Source organism: Hemiscyllium ocellatum, chromosome 2 (genome assembly GCF_020745735.1).
Source record: "Hemiscyllium ocellatum isolate sHemOce1 chromosome 2, sHemOce1.pat.X.cur, whole genome shotgun sequence".
NCBI classification, from domain to species: Eukaryota; Metazoa; Chordata; class Chondrichthyes; order Orectolobiformes; family Hemiscylliidae; genus Hemiscyllium; species Hemiscyllium ocellatum.
Window position 1 is genome coordinate 86,991,524 of NC_083402.1, and position 14,317 is coordinate 87,005,840.

At 40.6% G+C, this 14,317-nt stretch overlaps 1 protein-coding gene across 1 annotated transcript in view; it reads right to left on the reverse strand.

Moving 5' to 3' along the window:
• The window catches only part of frmd3 (FERM domain containing 3), a 221,537-nt gene that overhangs the window by 108,284 nt on the left and 98,936 nt on the right, over positions 1–14,317 (reverse strand). Inside the window, exons 5-6 of the mRNA XM_060845125.1 lie at positions 13,490–13,587; positions 7,199–7,322 (exon numbers count right to left, since the gene is read on the reverse strand). Coding sequence (XP_060701108.1) covers positions 7,199–7,322; positions 13,490–13,587 — 222 coding nt within the window. The remainder of the gene's footprint in view (positions 1–7,198; positions 7,323–13,489; positions 13,588–14,317) is intronic.

Below are 14,317 nucleotides of genomic sequence, written 5' to 3' on the forward strand. Positions count from 1 at the left end.
CCTGGACGTATTCCCAGAATATCCTCCCTCTGTACAGTCGTAATGTTATCTCTTATCAAAACATCACTCCCTCTCCTCTCGCTCTCTTTTCTATTCCTCCTCTAGCATTTGTATCCTGGAACATTAAGCTGCCAGTTCTGTCCATCCCTGAGCCACATCTCTAATTGCTATGATATCTAATGCCCTGAGTTCCTCTGCCTTCCCTGTTAGGTTTCTGCCATTGAAACAAATGCAGTTTAGTTTATCAGTTCTACCTTGTTCTTTGCTTTGCCTCTGCCTGCCCTGACTGTTTGACTTGCTTCTTTTCCCAATTGTACCAGTCTGAGACTGACATCTTTCCTCACTACCTCCCTGGGTCCCATCTTCCCACCTCACTCATTTAAATCCACCTGAGCAGCTCTAGCAAATCTCCCTTCCAATTCAGGTGCAATCCGTCCTTCTTGTACAACTCAGTTCTACCACAGAAGAGATTCTAATGATCCCAAAATGCGAACCCTTCTCCCCGTACCAGCTCCTCAGCAACGCATTCCTCTGCTCTATCTTCCTATTGCAACTCTTACTAACTCGTAGCACCAAGAGTAATCCAGATATTACTAACCTCAATGACCTGCTTTTTAAATTCCTCCCTAACTTGCTATTTTTTCCCTTCAGAATTTCATCCTTTTCCCTTCCTATGTTATTAGTTCCAATGTGTGTAACAACCTCCTGCTGGTCTCTCTCCCCTTTGAGAATGTTCGGCACTCTCTTCAAAATATCCTTGATTCTGGCATCAGGGAGGCAATATACCAGTGTGATTTCTCATTGCTGGCTGAAGGTGCCTCTGACTGAAGAATCCCCTATCACAATCAATTGGTTGGAACCTGACGTACTCCTTAGAGCCAGTCCAGTACCAGAAACTTGGTTGTTCATGCTGCATTCTCCAAACAGTCCATCACCCCTACATTTCCCAAAACAGCATACTTGTTTGAAATGGGGATAGCCACAGGAGATTCCTGCACTACCTGCCTCCCTCTCCCAACTTATCTGGAGGTCATCCATCTATCTGACTGGATCTGCAGCTTTTCTCCTTTCCTATAACTGCCATCCATCACACTCCACAGCTCCTGAAAATTTCTCATTACTTCTAACTACCGCTCCAACTGATCATACAATCTGATAGGATTCGCAACCAAACACACTTACTGCAGATACAAATCATCAGTAACATGGAAACTCACCCTAAACTCCCACAGGAAGAGCACATCACTCTACTAAACACTATTTTACTCCTTAACAATCAACACACCTAGAAAATAGCACAGTCTTACTGCTCTAAAAAAACAATGCTGCAAGCAAACTTAGAACCTATGTCTTTTACGTTTAAAATTTAATCAATAAAATGTATAATCAAGAACCAACTCTACTCACTATTGTAGATTTACAAATTTCATCTGACCTTGTGAGTTAAAATTAATGTTCCTGCTGGTTCAATATGCTCACCTTCTCCTCAGGAGACTGCTCCCACTCATTCAGCTCATTACTATGCATCAGTAAACCCCCTTTGACTGATCTAATTGTTCAGACCAAAGCATGCTAGGATAATGCAGCACACTGTGTCTGGACCTTGTCTTTGTTATTCATGGGATGACAGTGCCACTGGCTAGGCCAGCATTTATTGCCCATCCCACTGGGCAGTTAAGAATCAACCACATTGTTATAGATCTGGAATCACATTTAGTCCAGTCCAGATAAGGATGGCAGTTTCCTTCCCTAAAGGACATTAGTGAACCAGATGGGTTTTTTCCAACAGTCAACAATGGTTTCATAGTAATTATTAGACTCTTAATTCCAGATTTTTTTTTAAAAAAGAATTCAAATGCCACCATCTGTCATGGCAGGATTTGAACCCAGTCCCAAGAACATTACTTGGGTCACTAGATTAACAGTCCATCAACGATACCACTAGGCCATCACCTCCCCTCGTACTGTAAGTATCTTAGACAAATGCAAAAGCTACTTTCTGCTAAACTGGAGTTGTGGTTGATGGATGGGCAACACTGTATCAATGCTCAGCTTCAGTGAAGGGGTTTTATAATGGAGTCATCAGTCTTGGTTCCAAAGGGTAGTCCTTGTATCCCAGTAGCTATCTTTGCAAGGCATCTGGCCTTCAAATACAGCAGAAAAATGAGAGTTAATAGATGTGGAGCTGGAGAAGACAGCATCGAAGGCGCAGAAAAGTCAATGTTTAGATCAGGACACTTCATCAGGACTGTCTCGAAGAAACACGAGAGTTGTCAAGAATACAGGCATCATGTCAGCTCTCAGGATACCTGGTGTACACATCCAAGATGTGGAACTAATGATCACAGATGAGTTATACATTGATGGAACGCAGCCCTTTTTTACTGATGAACAGAGCTACGTGATGATATGGCCCTCTCATTATAATGTGTGTGCAGTCTCCTATGCCTTGCACCTGGGAGAAGCCAGCTCTGTTGGTAAAGCCTGTTACCTAGGCAGTAGCACTGACCTCATCACAGGGAAATGAGATGAAGCAGTGTGACCTGGCACAAATGCTATCAGTATCAGCCTTGATACATTTATTGGTGGACAATTGAGAAGTTCCACACAGGTCCTGAGCGGTTCCTTAAAAGACACCAATTGCGTAAAACTTCAATGCAACTGTCACCTTGATGGCCAGCCAGAAAGTATCACCACTCATTTGTTCATGTTACAGGACCCACTCCAGAACCTCTCATATTTTTATGGCTGTCCCAGGACATCTGCAGTCAGCACAAAAATTGTATCTCACTCATCTGGAGAAAATATTATGGAGGACTGAAGTCTTTAGGCATCATGTACCTCCATCACAACCCAAAGGTAACTTCAGTTGTGCCCTCTTCTTGGAGGTTGCTGCTAATTCTGGGTTTGCCAATGAATCTGTTACTCCTCCATCTTTCTGCATATTTGTTGCTTTGTAGCTATAGTGATGGTAACTCTGTATCCATCAGTCATCTTTGCAATGAACATTTGTAAGGAACATAAGAAACAGAAGAGGTCCTAAGTAATATGAAGAGTCAGCATACACATCACTTATAAATGACAATTTAGAATACTGTTCCAAATAATGGGACATAGGGCACTTTGGCACAGAGGGACATGGAATGTCTCTCCACGGTACTTCGACATTGCACTGTATTTTTCTGCATGTATCAGCTGTTATGTCACAAAGACAGTGCAAGATTGTAAATATTGCATGCGTACTGGACCTCGTCCTCCAAGTCCTACATCATCTATGAAAGTCATCGTTATATAGATAGGAGCATGTTACATTATACTCAAAGTTCAAGGTGATAGGAAATCAGTTCCATGTCCTGCAGCTTGTGATCTTGCTTTATCTTTGCACTTTATGGCCTTTAGGGTTTCAGTTTTAAAATCATGAGTGATTACTTAAGCTTCCTAGAGATGGATGTCTTCAATCTGCAATGATCAATGACATGGCCAAGATTGCTTCTGACCAGCATTTCCACCCCTACACCACTGTACACTGCATACACCAGTGACATGATTACAATCTGTACGCTGCAAGTGCATGATTGATGATATTGCATCTTGATGGGCCTCCCATCCATACAAGGTGAAGCCAACATGTTAAACAGAAAACAAACACTGAATCTGTCCATTCCAGATGTGTTTGCAACCATTTTCCATTCAAAATCTGCATTTGGGTGGTGAGAGAACATGGAAAGCCACGCAGGTTGCACTTTGTATGATGAATTGCAGGCTCAGCTTGGTAAGCAAGGACCCCTCCCACCCTTACAAACCTCCAAGCCTCTTTCTACTGGAACTTCTTGGACAGTCCTGATCCCTGACCTGTTGCCACCCACCATCTATTTTCAGACTGCAGGACTGACTATGGCTCACTCCCTAAATTGTAGTTAGATGGACAACCTGACCCTAATTGCCCTAAGCAGATAACTAACCATGCCCAAGCCCTTGACTGACCATTTGGAACCCACTTACTGACATCTGTCGACCTTTACTGGACTGAGGACTTGACAAGTCCCTGTGATTTTGGAATATGGCCATCTGGTTAAAGCACATGTCATGTCCTTGCAGCTGGCACATGCTGTAGTGTGAGATTGACTGCACCATGCAGCAACGTGTCAAGAGCCAGGGGTGTGAACAACCATGACAAGCCACCTGGTTTTGTGTCTGCTAAAAGGCAAGTCAAGACAAAAGTACTGTAAGCCTTTAAGGAGTGGTTGAGGGGTCATAAAACAGCAACACAGCGATGCTCTGAAGTCAGTACAAAGTGAGCAAGCACTAAGAGAACACGCAAGCAAGCCCTGAGCTGCACTTTAGTTGAAACCATGAGAATGTCCCTGTTTGTAAAGCATCCCTTGCAGCAACATTACAATGAAAGGTGCTGGTGTGCTCCAAAGTATAACACTGAAGAACAGGATCATACTGTAAGTGAATCAGAGATATGCCATGATGATGTGGTGAGGCTGGTACATGTTAGATGTCAAAAAATTGAAAAGATTCTGCTCAATGTTTCTACAGGTGGTCCTGCTAAACTTGATCTCATTGATGTGCTCCATATCTCCCTGTAAACTGGGGTATTTTCTTTTGATATAAAGCTTCAGTTTTAGACTGCTTCTTTTCTTTTTATTTTAGTTCCTCATTCACCTTTGTAAGCTGAGAGGAACTATCCCCTAAAGACTTATGATGAAAGTGCATTCAAACAAAGAACAAAATACACCTCTTAAAAGAGGTATATTTTGTTCTTTTTTTAAATGATGAAAAATTGAGACAGAGGTGATGAACAATCTGCTCCAAAGCCACTGAAGTAAACAGCTGGTGAGGGATTTTTTTTTAAAAAGTTTGAATAATAGACGTAGCCTGAATGGGTAATGAATGGCTATGATCATTAATTCGACAATTCTTTTTGCTAGCTCGGGATCGGACAAATCGTGTAAACATGCCCTTTTTATCTTCATCTGTTGTCTATGGATAATGTAGGCTTCTGTCTAAACAACATGAATTCTAATTGATGCATTTGTTTAATCTGACTTTGAATGGTCTTCTTTTACAATTCATACCTTTTGGGGAGCTGTTCACTCTTCTGTTGTTAATCCTTTACTGCTGCAGCTCGATGTAACTTTGCCACCAATTGCAAAGGGGCAGCATGGTGGCTCGGTAGGGGCAGGTACAGTGGTTTAGTGGTTAGCACTGTTACCTCACAACGCCAGGGACCTGGGTTCGAATCCAGCCTCAGGCAACTGTCTGTGTGGGTTCTGCACATTCTCCATGTGTCTGTGTGAGTTTCCTCCAGGTGCTCCGGTTTCCTCTCACAGTTCAAAGATGTACAGGTTAGATGAATTGGCCATGCTAAATTGTCCATAGTGTGTAGGTTATAGGGGAATGGGTCTGGGTGGGTTACTCTTTGGAGGGTTGATGTAGACTTGTTGGGCCAAAGGGCCTGTTTCCACAGTGGATGGATTCTATGGAAATCATAATGGTTTATTTCTCTTAACTACACTATTTTTTCTGAAGTAGTTAACTGCTTCTATAATGCCAACACATAGCATAAGAGTGTCATGCCAATACTTCAGAACCCCAAAGTATGATGGACACTTTTAGATTTTAATTCTGAAATGTGTTTTTTCAAAAGTGGATTATTATGGATTTAAAAAAACTACAAATGCAAATTTAAACACTGGCTGGCAAAGTCTTGTGTGGAATCTATGGATTGTCACACCTGTACAGTATCAGGGCAACTAAAATCAGAGATAAATGTAACAGGAGAAAATGACTTTGTCCCATTTCCTACTTTCCTGATGAAGGGCTTACGCCTGAAATGTTGATTCTCCTGCTCCTCGGATGCTGCCTGACCAGCTGTGCTTTTCCAGCAACACAGTCTTAACTCTGACCTCCAGCATCTGCAGGCCTCACTTTCTACTATTTCCCCTTTGTAGCAGAAACCAACCTCCTGCAGATATTCTTTGCATTTTGCCCTTCTGGGAACATACAAAAGAGACAGGTTAAAATCCACTGTAACCCTCATTTGTGTGCACTAATGGAAGGAGGTGTGCTAGTGGAAGGAGTGAACTGACACACCTGAGTGTTGGTCTCTGTTCAAGTGCTAGTGTGCTGTGTAGGTGAAATTCAACAAACCACCGGTTAGTCAGTGGGTGTGCTGTTAATCCATGCATTGCAAGAAAAAAAAAGTCTTTATCACTGAATGCTGGAAGACAGCTAGTTAGCTAATGAGTCAAAAAGAACTGTGGCAACAGAAAGACTGTCTTGCTCTGACTGCTGCCAACCAATCACTGCCAAAAGGAAACAGGACAAAAGGATTTCAACTAATTTGAAAAAGCCAAGAATCCCAAAATCAACTCTTCAACTATTAACATTCTAATAACTATTTTTCATAGACCACTTAGAGAAACTAATCCATATATCTTCTAACTTCTTTCTTCCTTTGGACCCCATTCTTATTCCTGATCTATGTGTTTGTGTATTATGTTACGATTTGTTCTCATGCTTAATAATGAAAATATTCACTCTTTCTTTAATTTAAGAAAGCATGGCCAAGTCGGGTTCTTTTAAAACATAGATTCATTTGGTCTGGAAGAAAGGCATCCACAGGGGAGGGATCTTTTTTAAACTGACTTCATTGAAATCAACCAAGGGCACGAGTGAATAAAGAAGAGGGGCCAGGTAATTTGTCCTCACCTGGAGGATTAACAATTTGGGGTATCCAATCTGGACCGGTTATAACCTGGGGAACCTTGCCTAGGGTCTGGTCACGATAATAGATTAGCATAGAGCTTGTGAAAAAAATTTCCTTTCAAGGTGAGAAAAATATAACTATTGTACATATGTGTGGTTATTATTGATTAAGATATTTCCTGAAACAATAAGTCTGAAATTAATCCAATTCTCTGATACTACATGCATGTATGAAGAAAATTCTTCTTCCAGGTACAGGACAGATGCAATCACAAGGAAACTATTAAAGAATCATTTTCTATTCAGTATCACTGCCAACCATACCACAATTAATAAAAAAGGTACCAACTTAAAATACACAGTAAAAAGTTAAGAATGTTTGAGAATCATTTTTATTTTAATAATATGGGAACAATCCAAAATACAGAAATTTAGTTACCAAGGAAAAGGCTATTAAAAGACCCAAAGCATCATAAAATACCTTAGTTCATTTTTGTGAATCTGCTCCATTTTTCTTTCCAGTTTTTGAGTTTGCTTGGGAAACAATTTAATTTCACTAACATATCCCTCTGGGTGTTCATCTGGTTCATAATCACCCAACTCAGCTGCCAAGAGAAAAACATGTCAATTGAATTGTAATTGTTGAACATTTCTAAAGAAATATGCATGTTATAACAATTGTTTTATCTGTTTTTCATAAATGAATTCCTGTGCACTGTAAAGCTAATATTTTGTTCATTCCACTGCAAACCGCATTGACATTCCAGAAATAAACCTCATAGCACTATATGCCTGTAAGTGTCCTACTAATTACTGCAATCATTTTCAGTATGTATTTCAAAACAACCTAACTTTTCCATAAAGTTTGCATGATCCATGGAGAAATGTTTTGCCACCAACAATACAAAATAATAAGCTGAACCAACATTCTTTCTACTTGAAGATTTCTAAAATTGCAGTAGCAAGGACAGTTTCCATTAAAAATGCACGCTTAATCAGACAATAGTCACCACTGGTCTGACCATAAATGCCACAGCGTTACCATTATTCTCTGCCATCTGGTGCTTGTTTATCCATTAATGTCAAACTGTAAACAGTACCATCATCTAAACTTACCATGTGATTTATTTCCATCTGTTGGCCATTCCAAATGCTCCCTTAAAGGAGTCACTCGAAAAGATCCCAGAGAAATACATAATTTGTATTTTCATTGTTGAGATCGATGGGACTGAAAATCCAGTGACAAATGTAATGCTCACAGTATATTATTGCACAAAATCAAAATTGCATTGCCTTCTGTACAGATCATCTGACCCCAGGTTGTAATCCTCTTTCAATGCATCCTCTGCAGCACTTCCTCACCTGTATGAGGTTGGCTTTAGTGTTTTTCTTTATTTGCAGGAAATCAATACTCACTTCTCCCCTCCACACCCTGACCCTACCCCAATGCTTCAAGTACTCCAGTCTGCATTAATTAAGCATACATGCAAAAGTGGCCAAATATATTTGGCATGTGATTGAGAGAATTCCTGCAAAAGTTTAAATTCAAGGGGCCAAATTTTCATTTGGATATAGAGGCATATTTTGTGGTGTTAATAGCCATTAATTTATTTTTCATGGAAATCTACTATTCTTTTGAATTCTTGAGGACCAACCTGCACTTTTGCTGACTGGGAATGCCTAGAGCCAGGTTTTAGCTACCATGGTATGTTGTTCATATACGAAAATTTCCCAACTCCCCAAATTTATCTCAGTATAAATTAAAACCAACTTCTGCTCCAAGGGACGGGGGGGGGGGGGAGGTGAGACGTTCTGGGAACAGGTACAACCAAGCTGGCTGACTCCAGATGTAGATGTTGGTGGCCACAAGGCTAAAGAATGTTGAGGCAGGTTGGTTAGAAAGCCCACTCTAGCACTCTGGAACTTTGTCCCAGTTGTATTAGAAGATTCCATGTCCATTTACTTAATATGTTCGATTTGCATAACTAATAAACCATCTAATAACAATGGCAAGACAACATCCATTCGCAAATATCCGTTTTTTTTAAAATTGACAACTTTATACATTGTAGGAACAGCAAGCAGACAAATAATCAAAATATCAATATTAGAGGCTTGGAATGCTGGACACTTCCTTAACACTGTCCAAACAAACACTATGAGATTTACAAAAGTGAACATAGTAAGGGGAACTTAGCAAATCAATGAAAGTAGACAGGCAGATACACCAAGCAATTAGGAAGACAAATAGAATATTGACCCTCATACCAAGAGAATTTGAGTTCAGAAGGAGGGATGATTATTACAGTTTTACAGGACCTTGGTGAGACAACACCTAGGATATTGCCTACAGTTTTAGTCTCCCTACTTAAAAAAAGGACATACTTGCCATAAACTGAGTGCAGTGGAAGTTTACAGGCCGATACCAGGAATCGTAGGACTCTCCGACAAAGAGAGATTGGCTCAAACTAGGCCTATGTGAAAGTGAGGACTGTAGATACTGGAGATTAGAGTGAAAGGTGTGGTGCTGGAAAAGCACAGCCAGTCAGGCAGCATCTGAGGAACAGGAGAATCAATGTTTTGGGTTTCTTGATGAAGGACTTTTGCCCAAAACATTAATACCCCTGCACCTCAGATGCTGCCTGACCAGCTGTGCTTTTCCAGCACCACATTCAACTAGGCCGATGTCCATTCCAGTTTAGAGTTTAGAAGGATGAGAGGGGATCTGACAGAAACATAAAATTCTAATAGGGCTAGACAGATTAAATGCAGGGAGGATGTTTTCCTTGACTGAGGAGTTTAGAATCCAGGGGCACGGTTGCAGGATACAAGGTAGACTATTTAGGTCTCAGATGACAAAACATTTCTTCACTCAAATGGTAATGAATCTATGGAATTCTCCACTGTAAAAGGTTGTAGAGGCCAAGTCACTAAATACATTCTAGAAGTAGACATTTTTCTTTTAGATTTAAAGACATTAAATGGTATAGCGAGAAAGCAGGGATGTGGCATTAAATGGAGATTCGGCCATGGTCATATTGAATTGTGGAGCAGGCTCAAAAGGTCGAATGGCCTATTCCTGCTTCTAATTTCTATGTTATTGCATCTTAATTCCTACACTGCACAAAAATGGTTAACAGCTAAACCTCTACAAGGATGATGAGATGATGAGAAAAAGTGACCAACTTCACAAGAACAATAGCCCACTGTACAAGGCAGAACAAACATTGCTCATTAAACAGGATTCTCAAGGTAAGGGCTGCTAAAAGGCTGCTTGACCATCATGGCTGTCAAGGCTACTAAATTAAGGACAGAAGGCAGGACAATGAAACAGGTGTATCTTGCCTGTCAGAACCTCAGATGGATTACCTTATAGGTCCTGGGAGGGAATCAAACTTTCTGGAATTTGTAAGAGAAAAACATACAAAAATAAGTGCTTGGAAGAGATCATCAGCATAACCTAGGAACAATTATTGCTGTGGCAGGATCCTGAGTTCAGAGAAGAAGAACAAACCCAGCTGATTGACTGAAGCTTGGCCAGCTAACCCTCATCAGTGTGGGTAGCACTCAAGTTCAGATGAAGATTCAGCCTAAGACATTGTACAAAGTATGCCTACCGACTGCCTCTCATTATAATAATACACCTTCATATTTCTCCGTTGCAACTTTATGCCTGATGTCACTTCTGTTGGAATGACTGGAAGTGGCCTTTGCAGGCAGAACCACAGAAAAATAGCTACAATCTGATCTTTACTTTTCTTCTACCAATTCAAATAACCTCTTACAACTCCAATTATATCTCTACACTCTGCCTCCTCCCACTCCAGTCCCTTCTGTCATATAACTTATCAAGCCAAATGAGTGGTGTTGTGCCATTCCATTCAACAGTGCATTCCACACTGTCAGCATTTTCTATGTATAGAAGCATTTCTTCCATGGATCTATTACTGATTGTTATATCCCATACTACCCACACCACTATTCTGAACTCACCCACAAATCAAAGTATTTTCTGCAAAATAACTGAAATTAAAATTTTAAAATGTTCCAAACATAAATTAATTAATTGTGAGCTGACTGAATCACCTCCTGAATCCACAAAATTTAGTTATTTCTCGTACCTCATGGTCAATGCCTCAGTGAGCAGATACAAAAAACTGTCAGCAACTTCATCACTCACTGCTCTCTCACTGTAAGTTCCTATCAGAGGGAAGTAAAAATGTTGCTCGGACTCTAAGGGGCTCCACAAAAGTTTTAACCCAATGAAGGTGCATTGCTGTTTCACACAGAAAAGCTGTTTAGTATCACGAACATTACACACATGTTCTTTCCGTGATATATTTAGCTTCCAGTAGGTCAGCAATCCTACATTGGTTATCAGCATAACTCCTCTGCCCTCTAGATAATTATGGTGTGGAGGTGCTGGTGTTGGACTGGGACAGAAAAAGTCAGGAGTCACATGACATCAGGTTATAGTCCAATAGGTTTATTTGAAATCACAAGCTTTCTTGTGACTTCAACCAATAAAAGAGCAGAGCTTCATAAACTTGTGATTTCAAATAAACCTGTTTGACTATGAGCTGGTGTTGAGAGACTTCTGGCTCTACGTAATTAGGGATGAGCACCAAATGCTGGCCTGGCTAGCAATGCCTGTATCATAAAATAATAAAAATAACCATAAGATTATGGAGCAAATGTTGTACTTTTAATGTCATTGGGCCTGTTTCAATTCCAACAAAATAGGTGTTGAGGTGCCAGTGTAGAACTGGGTGAACGAAGTTAAAAATCACAACACCAGGTTATAATCCAACAGGTTTATTTTAAATCACACATTTATGAAGCTCTGCTCCTTCATCAGGAGCTGTGGAGCAGGATCATAGGACACAGAATTTATAGCAAAATATCAGTGTCATACAACATCAATATCTTGCTGTTAAGTCTGGGTAAGATGAAAGACATAACAGAAATCTAGGTTTGTTCAAAATATCGCATCAGTTGTATGACATTGATATTTTGCTATTAATTCTGTGTCCTATGATCCTGCATTACAGCTACCTGATGAAAGGAGCTACGTTCCAAAAGTTAGTACTTCCAAATACAAAGGAACCTCGATTATTCAAATACCAATTATCCGAAAGAGATCTCAAGGTCCCGATAGAAACATTACATCAAAGACATGTTGCCAACTGTGATCACATCTTTTGTTTACAGTGATTAAAAGGCACCAGCTCCAAATGACTGACCTCCCGCGCTCTCTCTCCCCACACTTTCCCTGGAGTTCTACAGAGAGGTGTACCCAAAACCCCTCCACCCACTTCCCCAGGAAATCTCTCTAACATTGTCCTATACAGGGCAAACATGGAACCTCTTGAAAAGTTGCAGTAAAAATGTGTGTGTGTGTGTGTGTGTGTGTGTGTGTGTGTGTGTGTGTGTGTGTGTGTGTGTGTGTGTGTACACCCACACGCTATTTGGAAACTTACCCCACAAAGCCAACTGCAGCAGCAGTCTTGTTGTTGGCGTCCAGTCTGGCTGCGCTGAAGAGGGGGCAGGGATTAACAGGGTTTGGAGGTGGGGTGGGGGTGGAGTTGGACAGGGTTGGGAGTGGGAGCGGTGTTGAACGGGAATGGGGGTAGTGTTGGATGGGGGTAGGGGACAGGGGGACAGTGTTGGACGGGGAAGAGACAGGGCGGAGTTGGACGGGTTTGGGGGTGGGGGTCAGAGTTGGACGGGGTTGGGGGACAGGAGTGGTGTTGAACGGAGACGGGAGAGGGGCGGAGTTGGACAGGTTGGGGGGAGGGGCAGAGTTGGCAAGGGGAGGGCGGAGTTGGATGGGGTGGAGGGCTGGGGGACAGTGTTGGATGGGGGTGGTGTTGGGGGCCCGGCCACGTGCTGTGTGCTGCTGCAGTCTCCAGAATGAGGAACAGACTTTAAACACTCCAAGCCCCAGAGGAAAGGCATTTAATCAATTAACCGAATAATCAATTATCCGAACGAAATAGTGCACACCCATCTCAGTCGGATAATTGAGGTCACCCTGTAAACCTGTTGGACTATAACCTGGTGTTATGTGAGTTTTTAACAAAATAGGTGACAGACATTCTCTTGTTCATTCCTTAGGGGAATACCTTGATGAATCATAGTTAATTTGCATTTTGCAAGATTTAAACAAGCTTAGCTGTTAATTGTCAGACAATAGAAACTAGTGCATTCACCATTGAAATGCTTTTATACATTTAATTGGAATTTAAATGAAAAATGGAATTGGATAATTACCAGAAGGAAGATGGGGAAGTGGTGGGGGAATGAATTCAAGGATATGGAGGAAAAGCAGGGCATTGGAACTAGCTAAATTGCAGAGATTTAGTAAAAATTTAATCATCAAAGTGATTTCCTTCTGCTTTGTAACTATTGTTTCATTTTAATTTACTGGAGTGTAATATTTATGCAATGGAAATTTTTGCATTGGCATTACCCTTATTTTTTGAATGATTTGGTTATTTGTACTTGTGTCCTTGCAGCAGTGGTACCAGGAAACAGCATACATCAACTCATCCATTATTTTCATATTCAACAATATTTGACTAATAAATAGGTACATAAAATGCATTGTTGCAATTAAAAGACAAATAAAAAGGATAAATATCACTTTAGAATATTTGATCAATTTAATTAGATGGGTGACATTCGGTTTAAAAACCACTTTTACAAGATTGTAATGTACATGAATTCTAATACTGTGTGTAACTGCATCACATTGTATTTGCTGACTTACCTTGTAAAGTATATGCACCCAGAGAAGCTGCATCTGACAAAGAGCAAAGAAGCCGTCCATGAAATATGTCCCTTTTAATCTGAAGATACAATAAATACCTGTAAAGCAATACATTTAAACAAATAATTATTTCATAAAATCATTATTAAAAAGCCTGCACAACAGACCTGATTTTAACCTTAACTCCACTTCCTAGCACAAAGGCTGCATTGAAAGGAGAATCAAACTCAACTTTGTGGAGTAACTCAACAAACCAAAAGCTTCCTATAAATATTCCATTGCCTGGATGAACCCAGCCAAGTCCTGCTGTATTGTCCTGGGTAAGTCTACTGTATGCTAGGCAATGAGGACATTTTGAAGGATCAAGCAACCCAGCTACAACAGGAACAAGCATTATTTGAACAAGATGAAGAAAGAGTTGTTGAAGAGGGTAATGGGGAAGACCAAGTCTGGACAGTACTGTCAGAGCAGGATGGCAACAAACTACTGAGGACAGCTTTTCCTAATCAAATCTTGCCCCCATTTTACTCACCAACAATTCCAACATTTGGCTCATTCATTCCATCGCCATCTGCATCACTAGTCTGCTGGGTCTATCCATCTTCATATGTGGGTTAATATTCATCACACCACATAATACATATTACTCTACCATGGGTTTCTCAACTTGAATACGCAGAAATATGTCTTTTTTTCTTATTTTTCTCCTCTGTTGATAAAATCGTGTTTTCATCGAGTGCTTAAACTTTATTATAGAAAAAAAACTTCCAACTGACCTTCTTCATCCACTTCCTTCATAACAGATTTCATGATTTCAGATGATCTGCA